This window comes from Impatiens glandulifera, chromosome 9 (genome assembly GCF_907164915.1).
Source record: "Impatiens glandulifera chromosome 9, dImpGla2.1, whole genome shotgun sequence".
Classification (NCBI taxonomy): domain Eukaryota; kingdom Viridiplantae; phylum Streptophyta; class Magnoliopsida; order Ericales; family Balsaminaceae; genus Impatiens; species Impatiens glandulifera.
The window spans coordinates 32,536,029-32,550,960 of NC_061870.1; the positions used below are offsets into that span (position 1 = coordinate 32,536,029).

At 29.5% G+C, this 14,932-nt stretch overlaps 3 protein-coding genes across 3 annotated transcripts; 1 reads left to right on the top strand and 2 right to left on the bottom strand.

Annotated features, from left to right (window-relative positions):
• Window positions 1–258: 258 nt before the first annotated feature.
• LOC124914583 (MLO-like protein 3) lies at window positions 259–3,076 on the top strand. The gene is made up of 13 exons (XM_047455163.1): window positions 259–556; window positions 633–1,004; window positions 1,086–1,146; window positions 1,228–1,316; window positions 1,400–1,474; window positions 1,563–1,651; window positions 1,726–1,775; window positions 1,849–1,889; window positions 1,993–2,166; window positions 2,261–2,296; window positions 2,380–2,447; window positions 2,544–2,604; window positions 2,679–3,076. The coding sequence occupies exons 1-13, from the start codon at window positions 428–430 to the stop codon at window positions 3,036–3,038; spliced, it is 1,605 nt and encodes a 534-aa protein (XP_047311119.1). The 5' UTR covers window positions 259–427; the 3' UTR covers window positions 3,039–3,076.
• LOC124914584 (UDP-glycosyltransferase 74G1-like) lies at window positions 2,999–4,558 on the bottom strand. Its single transcript, XM_047455164.1, has one exon. It carries the CDS (start codon window positions 4,512–4,514, stop codon window positions 3,132–3,134), a length of 1,383 nt encoding a protein of 460 aa, XP_047311120.1. The 5' UTR covers window positions 4,515–4,558; the 3' UTR covers window positions 2,999–3,131.
• Window positions 4,559–9,706: 5,148 nt separating this feature from the next.
• Window positions 9,707–11,305, bottom strand: LOC124915244 (UDP-glycosyltransferase 74F2-like). Its single transcript, XM_047455927.1, has 2 exons — window positions 10,576–11,305; window positions 9,707–10,508 (listed from the first exon to the last, which is right to left on the bottom strand). The coding sequence occupies exons 1-2, from the start codon at window positions 11,239–11,241 to the stop codon at window positions 9,771–9,773; spliced, it is 1,404 nt and encodes a 467-aa protein (XP_047311883.1). The 5' UTR covers window positions 11,242–11,305; the 3' UTR covers window positions 9,707–9,770.
• Window positions 11,306–14,932: the final 3,627 nt, after the last annotated feature.

Sequence of the window (14,932 nt, forward strand, 5' to 3'; positions counted from 1 at the left end):
GTTGGAGAAGTTAAGACAGCATTCTTACTTTGTAGTGGTTTGGTTTGTCACGGTAATTAAAAGAGGAGTAAATGGTTAAGTAATTATGTGAGCCAAAGAAGAAGACTTTAAGTAGCTAAGTCTGACCTTCCCCAGGTCCATGAATCTGTCTAGTTTCTATCATTTATGACTTTGAACATTTTTTCAAATTTGTCATTTATATATATCATATATACAGGTGCGGTGCGGTGCGGTCCTCACAAATTATAAAGAAATAGTCTTTTTTATTTTTTCTATACAATATTGATTATAATAAATCATAATTTCCATTTTCACCCATCATCAGTACTGACGAATCAATCAACATTTCTTCTTCTTCTTCTTCTTCTTAGTAGCAGCTAACTACTCATTGAATAAGTTTTTGTGTGGCTGAGTATCTCTCTGAGAGATGGCTGGCGGTGGTGGGTCTTTTAGTCAATCCATCTTGGAAACTCCGACATGGGCGTTGGCAACAGTATGCTTTGTTTTCATCTTTCTCGGCATACTCATCGAATACTTGATTCATCTCTTGGCTCACGTGAGTAGTAATAGTTTTAATTCAATGTTTTGTTTGGTTTGGTTTGAATGATTGACAATTATATGCATAATAATAGTGGCTGAAGAAACATGGGAAGAAAGCTCTGTTTGAGGCAGTTGAAAAGCTAAAGTCAGTTTTGATGCTGTTGGGTTTCATGTCGTTGCTACTAGCGATCACGCAGCGTCCCATTTCCAAGATATGCGTGCCAGACAATATTGCATTTTCCATGCTCCCCTGTCGCCGCTATAATATTCATGAACTAGCTGCTGCTGTTGCAGACTCATCATCTAATATTGATGATCCTTGCGCCTACTCCTCTGAAGGGGAAAAGAAAATGTCTTCATTTATATCTCAACAAGGGGTCAATCAGCTCAACAATTTCATCTTTGGTCTCGCAATTATGCAGATTGCTTATACTCTTATCACCATGGCTTTCGGAAGGGCCAAAGTATATCTGTCCACTTCTTCCTTCCTTCCTTCGTTCTTAAATAATTTATTAATTATCTGTCTCTGTATTAATTATTAATAGATGAATCGTTGGGAAGCCTGGGAGAAGGAAAGTCAATCAGTGGAATATCTAGTCTCAAATGGTACATAGATATATACAAAATACAATTTTCAAATAAAGCTAACTGCATGCTTAAGAGTAGACTTGTTTTAATGATGATCAGATCCAAATCGATTTAGATTCACCAAGCAAACAACTTTTGGGCGCAGACATGCCACCTCTTGCACCACTACCCCCATTCTCCTTTGGATTGTAAGAGTAGTACTACTAGTACTATCATACTGTTTAATTATTTCCTTTTCTGTTTAGTTAAAGTTCCAATTCATTTTATGCAGAAATGTTTCTTCAGGCAATTCTTTCATTCCGTGGCTAAAGTGGATTATCTAACCCTCCGTCACGCATTCATTGCGGTTGCTAATTGCTTGCTTAATTAAGTCTCTATATATAATGAAATGCATGGTTTCATTTGTGTTAAAAAAAATTATTATAATTATGCAGACTCATCTACCCACAAACAATTCCTTCAATTTTCAAAAGTACATCCAAAGATCTCTAGAAGATGACTTCAAGCTTGTGGTGGGAATCAGGTAAATTTAATTTACCAACAATGCAAATGCGTTCTTGTGAGTTTAGTTAACTTAAACACTAACTCTGTGTGCAGGCCTTTCATGTGGTTTTTGGTCGTCATCTTCCTCCTAATCGATGTGCACGGTCAGTCTTAACTCTGTTTTTGACATTTTGTTCATGTAATGAAATTAATCTATGATGATTAATGTGTCAACAGGTTTGCATGCGTACCTTTTTGTGTCTTTCCTTCCTCTCGTTGTGAGTTCTTCTCTCAAGTCTTTAATATGCATGTATATATATGTAGTACATGAAGAATTAGTAGAGTTGTGTCTTAATGGGGGATGCATCATGCATAATTCAGTTTGTGCTAGCAATAGGAACAAAGCTGGAAGTGGTAGTGGCGGAAATGGCTATCCAGCTTAAAGATCAGAATACTGTCATCAAAGGAGCCCTTTTGTTGCAGCCCAATGACAACCTCTTCTGGTTCAGTCAACCCAACTTCGTCCTTACTCTTCTTCATTACACCTTATTTATGGTACTTACTTAAATAATCAGTATGTATCCTGGAACTTAATAATTGATTCATGATGACTAGCTAATTCCTATATATGTTTCTTAATTGCGTGCAGAATGCTTTTGAGATTACTTTCTTCATCTGGGTAACGGTATGTAATTAAAGCATGATATGATATGATCAATCTTATTGTGCTTCATGAGCTTTGCTAATGAATTTATAGCTTTACTGCAGATTCAATATGGTATAAAGTCATGTTACCATGAAAACTTGGCGATTGTCATCGCTCGAGTGGTTTTAGCGTAAGATCTCTCCTTCTATGGACTTTAATTTGATCATATGTAGTTGTTGGGAATTAATGAATGAATGAATGAACATGATGATATTCATCTGTCCAGAATTGTGGTTCAAGTTATGTGCAGTTATATCACTCTGCCCCTCTATGCTCTTGTAACCCAGGTAAGTACTTAAATTACTTGTTATATATCTCTTTATTAAATGATCTTGATCGTGTGGTTGGGTTATGCATGAAGATGGGCACACACTTCAAGAGCACATTAATGCTAGAAGATCAAACGGTTGACGTTATTAAACAATGGCACACTGAAGTTAAACACAAAAGGAAGAAGAGAGACAAGAACAAGAACAAGAACAAGGACAAGAATACAATTGAGCAGCAAACTGGATCATCGTCTGTTTGGACAAACGAAGACATCACTACCGAGTCTTCCTCTTCTCACAAGTACCACTACCGTCGCTCACCAAATCACCACCATGATCATGGTGGTGATGATCGCTTAGATGATGTTATCATTCATAATAATAATAAGGCTGTGGAGTCAGAAATACAAGAACTCGATGATCATGATCATCAAATACGATTAAATCCTTAACAACACTAGTTATAACGATAAGATAGATATTATTAATGCATGAAGCAGATTACAATATGGATATGAAATGAAAACAAGATCTAATTAATGTTATTATAATGATAGGTGATGATTAATTATGCTTTTGCAGAACTCATCTATGTTTTTATCAGAACTCCCACCTTCATCAATGGCCTCTTTACTCAGCTTCTTCCATTTGAGCAAATTCTTTCCAATCTCCCTCCCCCTATCTCCCTCCATCACCTCCTTTATGCAATCCCTCAACACCTCCCTCCTCACAATCCCATTCACGTCCTTCTTAGCCCTAATCCCAATCCCCCACACCTCTTCCACAAACTTCCCGTTCGTTATCTGGTCACTCCATTGGGGAACCGCCACTATTCCCACACCCAAAGACATAGCTTCAATGACTGAGTTAAACCCACAATGAGTCACGAAACACCCAGTCGACGGGTTCGCCAGGACCTGGAGCTGCGGGCACCACGCTACCACCAGCCCTTTCTCGGGTTTGAAGTTTTCCGGTAACTTGGCCGACTCCGAAGACCTGACGACCCAGATGAAGAATTGGTTGGTATCCTCGAGGCCGCTTGCAATTTCCGCGATCTGGGCAGGGGTTAGGTCGGCCATGCTTCCAAAGGAGACGTAGACGACTGAATTGGGTGGTTTAGTATTGAGCCAGTTGAGGCAGGAAGATGAATCTGGATTGAAAAGATTGATGTCATAATCAGTGTCGTCTTTTAGTCGGTTGTCTAAGTATAGTGAAGGGAGTGTTGGGCCTATCGTTATCACCCTCCTCCATAGCTTTCTCGCCCAATCCAGCACCTCTTTTTCCATGTCATAGAAAGAATTGAAGAGAACCCAATCAGCCTTATCGATGTTTGAGAACTGGTTGACAACCGTGTGAGAGAAGCCCGGGTAGTCTCCATAAACATGAACGTAGGAGGGAGTCTCCGAATCCAGAAGCAGGGGCAATCCAGGCAAAGAAACAGTCGATTGAGTGAGAGGAAGCTTCAAATTGCCTTGATGGACATGGTAATATATGGCGTTAACAGAGCAAGTCTGAGTGAAGAACAACACACCGAGGAGGCCGAATCTTTTACCGACGTCAAGGGCCCAGGGCAAAAAGCCATCGTAAATGATGACGTCTACAGGGTTGCCGGTGGAATTCAGTTTGACGATGAGTTCTTCCAGGGTTCTGGACCCATTCTCGCGGAGCTTTTCGAGGTAGATCTCGCTGGTACCGGCTTCACTGAAGCCGGCACGGTCGCATCCGTCGGAGATGGTTTCGAAAATGATATTGGGGGTGGCGGTGGCGGTGGGAGTAATGGTTTTGGAGAGATGAAGTGTGAGTGCTAGTGTGCATTTGATTCCGTTGTGGTTGATAAGGCGTTTGCAGAACTGTATCATTGGATTTATGTGTCCCTGAGCTGGGTATGGAACTACCAAAACATGAACTTTCTCGTTTCTCTTCTCCATCTCCACTCTCTTTCTCTTTCTCTTTCTCTTTCTCTTTCAATAAGTTCGTCGCTTCATCAGGGGTAGTTATATACTATTTTCTCTTTTTATTTATTTCAATGAAACTCTTTTTTTAGTAAATCAACGTGTCACATAAAGATCCTAACAGGTAAGCGAGATCTTGGCCTCGTTTGGTTAGCCGCGTAAGTTTAGGGTTTAGTCCCGAAGTAAGTCGGGTAAACCTACTAAAGCAGCCCATTTAATAAAATATATAAATATTTAAATAAGTTTATGAATATTTTGAATATGATATGGTGTAGCTTAGTGACTTCACATAATTTTTTTAAATCAATTTTTAATACTAGACCTAAGGCATTATAAAAAATAAATTTGTATTTATATCGAGGCTAGGATAGCCCAAAACTCTTATCGTCCCTAATAGTAATTAAGCTTTTAAAAAAAATTATAATCAAACACATTTTTACTCACTTAATTTTCTTTCAGCCTTCCTTTACCCTCTACGTTTAGGATTATAATTTCAATTTTTTTTTTATTTTTTTAATTATTTTATTCATTTTCTTTCATCTATTCTATATATTTATAATATTTTTATATACTTATATAAAATTATTATAATAAAAATATATATATTTAAATATATTATTATTTATTATTTATAATATATAAAATGTATCTTAATATATAAAATATGAAATATAAATATATTAATTATTTAAAAATATTTATTACAATTGAGATGAATCAAACGTGTGACCAAAATGAATGATAATACAAGAAAGGTGAAAGAACCCGAAAATAAGTTGACAATTGAAAGATTTGGTCAAGAAGGGAGTATTGAAAGATGAAATTATTTTCTTTATTTATATTATTTTTTAATTTAAGTCATTTATTAATATTTAAAATTATATATTAATTTTTTTTTTATAAATTTAATATATTAATATAATTTATTTTTAAATATATATTATTTTTTAATTTAAATCATTTATTAATATTTAAAATTAAATTAATAAATATATATAATATTAATTATTAAATAATATTATAAATATAAAAAATAAATAAATTAAGTATATAAACTGAATCAAACCTACTCAAACTTAACGATTAAAAAAACTAAAATTATATCAAAAGTGAAAATAAGCTAGATAAATTGATTTCAATAAAATGGGAATAAACTAAATCAAACTAGCCCCAATATCATCAATCAATGTTCGAAAATTCTTACACGTTCTTTAAAATGAAACTGTACATGTATACTCATAAAAAAAAAGTTCTTTAAAATGAAACTGTACACGTATACACATAAAAAAAAAATTAAAATAAATAGAATTTGAGATCAATCATATAAATTATTTTTAAAAATTTCATAGTAAGTAAAGATGACGAGTGATGAGCGATTTTTTTAATAAAATAAATAATGTTTTAATTAATAAATTAAATTAAATTATTTAAATAACCGTAATTAAACCATTGTGCATATATATAGACGCTATCCAGGAAAGATTTATATCTATTTTTGGATCAATTAACAATGGTTAAATTAAAACATGTCTGTCCAGATAATAATATCATAATACATTTGTTTTCTTAAATCCAAAAATAAATCCATTTCTGAAATATTTGTTTTGAAGAGATATTTATCAAAATAAATAAATATTTTTTAAAAAAAAAATATCAATATTTTCCTATACAACTTCAATTGTTCTTTTAACTCTAAATTTATAGGTTTCATTCAAGATCATTTAATTACTGCTAGTCCAATTGGGTTACATTAAAATACTTGTTATTATTATCATTATATTATTATTATTATTATAGTAGTAGTGATCCGACCAAAAAAATATAATTATTACTGACAATGATTCTCTACCCATATTATTAGAGATTTATTGTGATTTGGGGATTAAAATATTTGGATATATCGATAGAATCGTGTTCGATCATAACACTAGAGATTTGAAGAATTAAAATAACAAGTCTTCTATTAGAACATATGGATTATATATTATAGTTTTTAATTATTGATTATCAAGTTATAATATTGTGTATATGAATTTTCATGAGTAAGAGAACTGATATAGAGAGAAGTCATATTAATTAATATATTTATATATGAAATTATATATATATATATAATCTTAAATTAAATAATACTTAAACAATATCGATCATACCTTAGTTATGCATTTTGCCCTTTGGGTTATGTTTGTTTTGAATTATTTGATTAATGATCATCAGTAGTTTAGTTTTAAGTAATTTTGTTTGAAATGTGTTATTAAAAAGAATCATTTGAGGTTATTTAAGTCAAAAATATCTTAATATAAATATAAAATAAATTTGTTTTTAGAAAAAAATAGAATAAATTTTGATATTTTATTTTATAAATTAAATAACTTAATTAATAGGGAGAATATTAATTGAATAGTGATTTATTTAAAATAGATCAAAATACAGAACACGGATTTAGTTTTTGATTATATTAATTATAAAGTTATTTCAAATTTGTAGCGAAGAGAAAAAAAAATGTTTCAATCATGTAAACCTTTATTTATTACAAAATTATTATTTGAAAGCATTTTAAAATGAATAATTTTATATTTTTGAGATAGTGAAATTAACTAATTAACTTGGTCATTGATAGTTGTGTTTTAATTCAGTATCGTGTTGGGGACAGCACAATTTGTTTGTTTGTGAATGAAATGAAACTAATTAGTCTAATCTTACATTATTATAATTTATTTCAAATAAATAATGTTATCATATGTTACATTGAATTTTCATCCCTATTATCTTAGAGTGGATTATAGAATTGAAGAGAAATTGTATAACAAATAATACACAGCGTTATTATTATAAAAAATTCTGATTATTCTATAGATCATCTATTGCCATATAATCCTTTGACACTTCAGTTTACAATTTCCTGGGTATATTTTCTATTGACCATCATTTTCTCATGCCAACCACAATGGTTGTATTTCAAAATTTTAATTTTACCAAATGATCATTAATGTCCATAATCATGATTATATTCATATTATATTATAGAAAATAATATAATAACTAGGAACCGATTATAAACCACTATTTAAGAAGAGACTTGCTTACTAGACTAAAAAATTATTAAAAATATTAATTAATTTTTATTAAAAATATCTTAAGTTTAAATTTAAATTTAAGAATATGACAATGAATTAAACGAATTTTTCCAAAACAATTATTTATAGGATAAAATCACTGAAAAATTAAAAATATATTCATTAGTTACTTTTGGCCAAAGATTTGTAATTATGACAAAAACATAATGGGTCAAAGATAACTAGTCAACCTTCCTTGCAATAGATGTAAAAATACTTGTCCCTCAAGTCTTCATCAACACTTGAATGCAACAATGCTTTATTTTCAGAAAAGCAAATAAGAATTGATTGTTCAAAAAATATATATTTATAAAAATAAATCAATTTTATATATCAAATTACCATGTCTACCTAAACTAACTAAATTAAAAAGCAAATGTATTTTAATTTTAGATAATGACAAATTAATATTGTGCTTATCTATTTAGAATACTAAGTTTGTGGTAGGTATTGATAAATACAATCTCTCCACCTATCTCTTTAAGATAAGATTATATATTTATCTTCATTAATAATATATATATTATCATAAATTTTAAATTGAGATAAGAAATATGAAAATTATATTTCTATATTGTTTTTATTAAATATCATTTATATTATAATTTTTATTTTTTTAACATTGATTCATTTATTTAAAAATGACAAAAATTAGTTAATCCACAATGAACTAAAACCGGTTTAGGATTTGGATCCCCAAATCTGACTTGCTTGAAACGAATAAAAACACAAGAAAAGAAGAACACAAATTTATAGTGATTCACTCAAATGAGTTACGTCAACATCAACCGCCACCGAATTTTACTATAAAGAATAAGAAAAAAAAGTACAGAATTTTTGTCTCATATTTTATCTCTCTAAAATTTTGTAAACCCCAATTCTGTTAAAATTTAGAATTGATCTTAAAATTTTAAGATTTTACGATTTCACATGATGTTAACGAGTCTAATTTTAAGAAAATTCTTAAATAGATAAACTCATACGATTTTAAATTTATGATAATAAGATTTTACGAGTTTATAAATAATTTCGATTTTACGATTTTATTCGATTTATTTTTAAAAAATAATTTTATATTTTTAAATTAAAAAATAAATTATTATTTACTTAAATAAGTTAATTAATATAATTTATTTTGTAATTATAATATTTTATAGTGTTATTTAATTATTATTATTTTTTAATTAATTTTATATTAAAATATATAATTTATTAAAAATTGTTAAATATAAAATACTTAATTATATATATATATAATAATAATATATAACAATTATTTTTTCAGATTAAACTCTTAAAATTTCATGTAAACTCTAAATTTTACGAGTTTACAACTAGTTAACGATTCTACGTAAACTCTCAACTTTGATAATCTTGATAAACCCTTAATAATAATATATTTATAGGATAAACATACATATAATAAAATATAAATAACTCTTGGTCAAGTTCAAACTCAAATACAAACTCAATCAACTCTAATTAATTTTTTTGTACAATTTATTATAATTGTAGATTTCATAACTCAATAAAATCAATCCGCATAATCGGTCTTAAAATTACCTAAACACACATCTTAAATTAATCAATAGATATCCTATCACGAAGGTCCTAATTAAAGACATACAAAAAGTAATTATGTTCCAAATGTTAAATTCTAACTTAAATCAAGTATTATTCATAAAAATATCTTCTTTGGGTATTTGTCCTTGTCATCAGTTATTTATGGGTGAATGTTAACATCTCTATTTAATTTTGCATCATTTGTTTTATTTGATTGTGTGTTTTGTTATGAGGTCTACATTTTTATACTCTAATTACCATAATATACACCATGAGTTCTTCTAGGATACCTACTAGAATAAAAAATCTACAAGACACTTGGAATTTTAATATACCTATATTAAAGTAAAATAAAATATTCAAATAAGTAGAATGGTTTCATAACATTTGGGTTTATTTATGAGCATGATATATTTCAGCTATTCTATTTAATTTGTTGTAATTATTTTACTAAAGAAGAAAACCCAGTTATATTTTATTCTCAAACAATAAACCAAAGTAATAATTTTCAATTACCACAAAATACAAGTTGAAATCAAAATTCAATAATGATTCAAGAGGAAAGAAAGGAAGCAATAAAATCATCAATATTATTATCTGAACTTCCACCTTCTTCCATGGCCTCGATCGCCAATTCCTTCAATTTGACAGCATTTCTTCTCAAATCTTCCGCCTTCTCTCCTTCCATCGCCTCCTTAAGGCAACGCTCAATCTCCTCTCTACCCACAATTTTACCGCCAAGACCGATATAACCGTTTATCTCAACTCTAACTCCAATTTTCCATACATCAGAAACATACTTAGCGTTTGTCGGTTGGTCACTCCAAAACGGCATTACCACCATAGGAACCCCAAGGCTGATAGCCTCCAACGTGGAGTTCCATCCTCCGTGAGTCATGAAACAACCTATCGATTTGTGTGCCAAAACATCGAGCTGTCTGCACCACGGCACAATGAGGACAAACTCCGACATGTCTTGTTTTGCATTCTCAGGTAATTTGGCCTCTTCGGTTGCCCTGACAACCCACATGATATAGAATTTACTAGCCCTGAAAGCTGCTATCATTTCTTCCATTTGTTGGTTTGTCATAATCGCCATACTCCCAAAGGAAACGTAAACAACCGATCCAATTGGCTTTTGGTTGAGCCAGTTGAGACAGGCGTCAATTTCTGGTTTGAAGATGCTGACGCCGTAATCTACGTCTCCTTGTAATTGCTTGTCTAGGTACATTGATGGTATTGTCGGTCCAATTGTCTTCACACTCCAAAATTCACTCAACCAGTCAATTGTCTGCGTGTAAAGAAATAAAGAAAGATCAGATTTTTGATGATTTTAATAAATTTGAAGGATTACCCACCTCTTTCTCCAACATGTAGAAGCTATTACAGAGAACCCAATCAGCTTGTTTGAGATTACCATACTGACTGGTAAGCCAATTGAGGAAATAAGGGTGCGGCCAATTTGGGGCAAGGAAAGACGGCATATCAAAGGGCATTAACGGCGGCAACCCAGGAAGAACGATTTCCGACGATGGGGGATCGGTTTCAGAGAAAGGAGCCTTGAGGAGTCCTTCATAGACATGATAATAAACAGTGTCGACAGCGCATGACTGAGTGAAGAAAGCCGCACCAATCAATCCAAGTTGTTTAGCGACATCGAGTATCCAAGGTATGAACGCATCGTAAACTATGCAGTCTACGCGTACACCCTCCAATCGCAGCTTCTCGACAAGAGCGGTGAGCGTTTTGGATCCCACGTCACGGAATCGGGAGACGTAATTCTCTAATTGGTCTGCTAGGTCGCCGTCGCGTTCGTCGTAGCCGTCGGAGAATGTGTCGACGGAGATTGAGGTTGAAATTTGCTGCTTGGATTTACCGAGCATGTAATTGGTCATGACGAAAGTTACCTTTATACCTTTGTGCTCAAGTCTTTTGGCGAATTGGAGCATAGGGTTTATATGGCCCTGTAATGGATATGGGACAACCAAGCAATGAGCTTTCTTTTGCTCTGTTTTCACCTCCATTTCTCTTTTTCCAGGGAAGAAGAAGAAGAAGAAAGCTGAAATGACTGCTGCCCATCTTTCTCTCCCATATGCAATATATATAGATCCAAAAAGGGGAAGCTAATAATATTGATAAAAATAATATCTTTATTGTGAAATGTACTGATAACCACCACTTAAATGCTTGAATTTTAGATCTTATTTAAAAGTTTTACAAATATGTGTAAAATATAAATAATGGGTTATTAAAATAGACTTCAAGTCGAATTTGTTGTCCTTTGCCCTTTGATATGTGCGAAAATGACAATCAGAATGAAAATTTTATTTTTGTTTTGTTTATCCTAATTAAATTTCAGGTTTATTCAGTTTATAAATGTGAATGTTATAGTAATAAAAAAAATTGATCAAAGAAAAATAAATTAAGTATTAAAATAAATTACTAAAAATGTTTTGAAGTCATTTTGATTTTATACCAAAGTTTGTGAGTTAATTTAGGAGTTATTTAAAATAAATTTATAAAATCTGAAAAAGTGAAATGGAAATGGAAATAGAAAAGAAATATAATATAAAAAGCAATTAATTAATTTTTAATTAATTGTAAATATGGAAAAAAAATTAAAGATAGATTACAAAAATCATTTATTAGTAGGTGAATTATAAATTTAACAAATTACTTTTTTACAAATAATTTTTTATTTAGTAAAAAATGATTGAAATTTTTGATCAAAATTATTTTGTATAACTTGATCAAAATCTTTATCAAAAATCAATTTTTTTTTATCTATTTTATATCTCATTCAATTACATATTTAATAATAATAATGTAAACAATTAAATTTTACCTTTTCAATTTAAAATAAAATAAAATAATTAATAATAATCCCGCACTATCCTTTTAAAAATAAAATAAAATAAAATGAAATGAAAACAAATCATATAAATAAAATAGGCTAATTTAACACTACTAAAATTTATATTTTATTTTAAAAAAATTGAACAAATTAGGCCAAATTGCCTAAACAAGTTGCTCTTCTTCTTTCTTGTAGATAACTATATCTAAAATTAAAACATCATATCAAATAATTTCAAAGCCAAAATAACTAAGGATAATTATTTTGCCTACAAAGAACAATTAGGCATGTGATTATTTTTTTTATTTTCTCAAATCCAATCTCCTTCCTTCGCCATTTGCTTGACTAAGGATGCTTATAAATAGTTAATCAGACTATTTACAGATACAATTTAAATTATTAAATTTCAACTTTTATAATTGAGATTCGAATAATTTTTAGAATAATAGTGTAAAATAATAAGACAAAATTTTAAAATAGAGACATTTATTATAACGACCATTAAAGAGTAAACGTGAAAGTCTTTTTTTTAAAGTGTAACTAAATCCTAAACTGCAAAAAAAAACTCTAAAATGCATTTAAATATGCGAACAAAAATTCTAAATTTTTTTCTCTACCATTTAAAGACAAAACTCCTTATTTATATAAAATATTAAACATAATTTTTAAAATCAAGTCGGAAAAATACATTATCTAAAATTTTTAAATAAAATTTAAGAATGGAATTAATAAATCTAGGAGATACTAACCCATACACTTTCATAATTTTTAAGAGTGATTCTAATTCTCTTTAAAAAAAAGTGTTTCCGATAAAATATTATTTTTCAAATATACTCATTAAACAAGAATTATAAATATATTATTTAGCTTTAAATAATAAATAATAAACTATAAAGTTTAAAATAAATAAGAATATAAGCTGAATAGTCTAATCATATCAAACAAAAACCAATATTAACTAAATGTTTAAATAAGCGGAAACATATTTATGTGTAGTAAATAAATTGAAACGAAAAAAAAAATATCTAATTAACTTAATTCTTAATATAAATATTCACAATTATTAATAAGATAGTTTAAGGGATGATAAATGAAACAAGAAATATAAAATATTATGAAGGGTTGAATTGTTTCTGTATTTAAATAATTAATAAATCATGTTAAATTTTTATTTATTAATTTTTAACTCTATTAAAAATTATTTCACCTAGTTTTTTTACATTTATATTTAAAAAAATTGACATCCCAATCCTTAAATAGCATTGATTATAATTTGTGAAATAACCCTCGGATCAAACTAGGATAACATTTGACCTGATTTGATCTGAAAAGCCAAGTTTTTTTTTATTGGATTAAATAACAATTTATTTGAATTATTTGTATTAAATGAATAAATATTAATGATATTTTAAATTTTAAATATTATAACTAAAAATAATAATTTAATAAGAAAAAGTGAATGATAATAATAAATCCATGAATGTTGATTTTTGTCGATGTTAATTTTAAGTTTTGTAATATTATATTGGTTTTAATTTATCATCTGTAATTCATACATATGTCAATTTTGTGCCTAATACTCACATAAATGAGTAATTAGTGTCATAATTCTTCATTAAAATTAGATCGATTTTATAATTTCTTTTAGATATACGGGTTTTTACAACAAATAATTAATATTTAACATCTTTATAAACTAAAATTTAAGTTGTTATATTATTAAAATTTATTCTTACATTATAATTTTAATTAAAATTTTAAATACACAATATGATTAAATGATTTTTAAGAAATTAAATATTATGAATTTAATTTTCACTCAAACATCCAAAAATTTTAATGACTACTAAGAGATCATATTAACTTTCTATATTAAAATAAAATAATATATCATATTAATTTTATTATTTGAATACACATATCTTTTACTTATAGTATAGTCAGCCCGGACCTGTTGTGTAATAAGTGAGACAATTGCCTCGGGCCCAAATATTTTTGGGGCACCAAAATCTTAAAAAAATAAATTATAATGATATGTTCATGGGCTTATTTTTAAAAAGCCCATAAATAATAATTGATAACATATCAATGATAAGCCTTACTTAATTTGTATCCAAAAAAATAAAAATAAAAAACACTATCTTACTTGGAGAAAAGAATCGCATGATTCTCATTTATCAACAAAATCAAGGAAAAAGAAAAAAAAATAAGAACAAGCGTTTTGGAAAAAGAAAAGGAAACACTTCCCTCAAACCCCAAGCCCGTCGTCGATCCTCCAACTTGCCGGAATCAGAGCAGAAAGCTCGGTCGTCTCCTTCCCCGAGCTCTTGGGCCTTTTTCGCTCGTTCCAGCCTTGTTTCTCGGCACTGCGTCACTGCCCACTAGAGTTCTTTCTCCGATTTCGGTGAGATTTTGGTTCGATTTACTTGATTATTTTTGGTTGTTGAGAACTTGTTTGGTGGAATGGTGGATTCACGATCTGTATTTTGCATTATTGCATAGAGGAATTGCAACATTGTGGTTAATCATAGATTCATAGAATGCTGGTTAATCTCTAATTTTAAATGCAGATTAGCATTTAGAATTTTATCAAGCATGCTTCCTATAAAAAAAAAATTGTCTAGGACAGAAAAAAGAAAGAAAAAAACAAAAGGAAGATGCTTTAATTCAAAGCCAAGTAGGAAGCCTTAATAAGTATTTCACAAACGATCAAATAGTAGAGCAAGTGAACCAGAATGACATCGATGACAAGTTGAATGATCGGGAACATGGTGAATTGAATGAACTTCGCAATGAAGACCCAAAACAGTCTGAAAATGAGAACGATGTAAGTATGCCTAAAAGTGACACTGATGGAGATA

What these genes read in the sequence shown, in the direction of transcription:
- LOC124914583 (XM_047455163.1), top strand. Translation starts at nt 428, where the DNA reads ATGGCTGGCGGTGGTGGGTCTTTTAGTCAATCCATCTTGGAAACTCCG. An exon ending in GGAATATCTAGTCTCAAATG is followed by an intron (nt 1,147 to 1,227) that starts GTACATAGATAT and finishes AATGATGATCAG; the next exon opens with ATCCAAATCGATTTAGATTC. An exon ending in TCCGTCACGCATTCATTGCG is followed by an intron (nt 1,475 to 1,562) that starts GTTGCTAATTGC and finishes ATAATTATGCAG; the next exon opens with ACTCATCTACCCACAAACAA.
- LOC124914584 (XM_047455164.1), bottom strand. Translation starts at nt 4,514, where the DNA reads ATGGAGAAGAGAAACGAGAAAGTTCATGTTTTGGTAGTTCCATACCCA.
- LOC124915244 (XM_047455927.1), bottom strand. Translation starts at nt 11,241, where the DNA reads ATGGAGGTGAAAACAGAGCAAAAGAAAGCTCATTGCTTGGTTGTCCCA. An exon ending in TCTACATGTTGGAGAAAGAG is followed by an intron (nt 10,509 to 10,575) that starts GTGGGTAATCCT and finishes CTTTACACGCAG; the next exon opens with ACAATTGACTGGTTGAGTGA.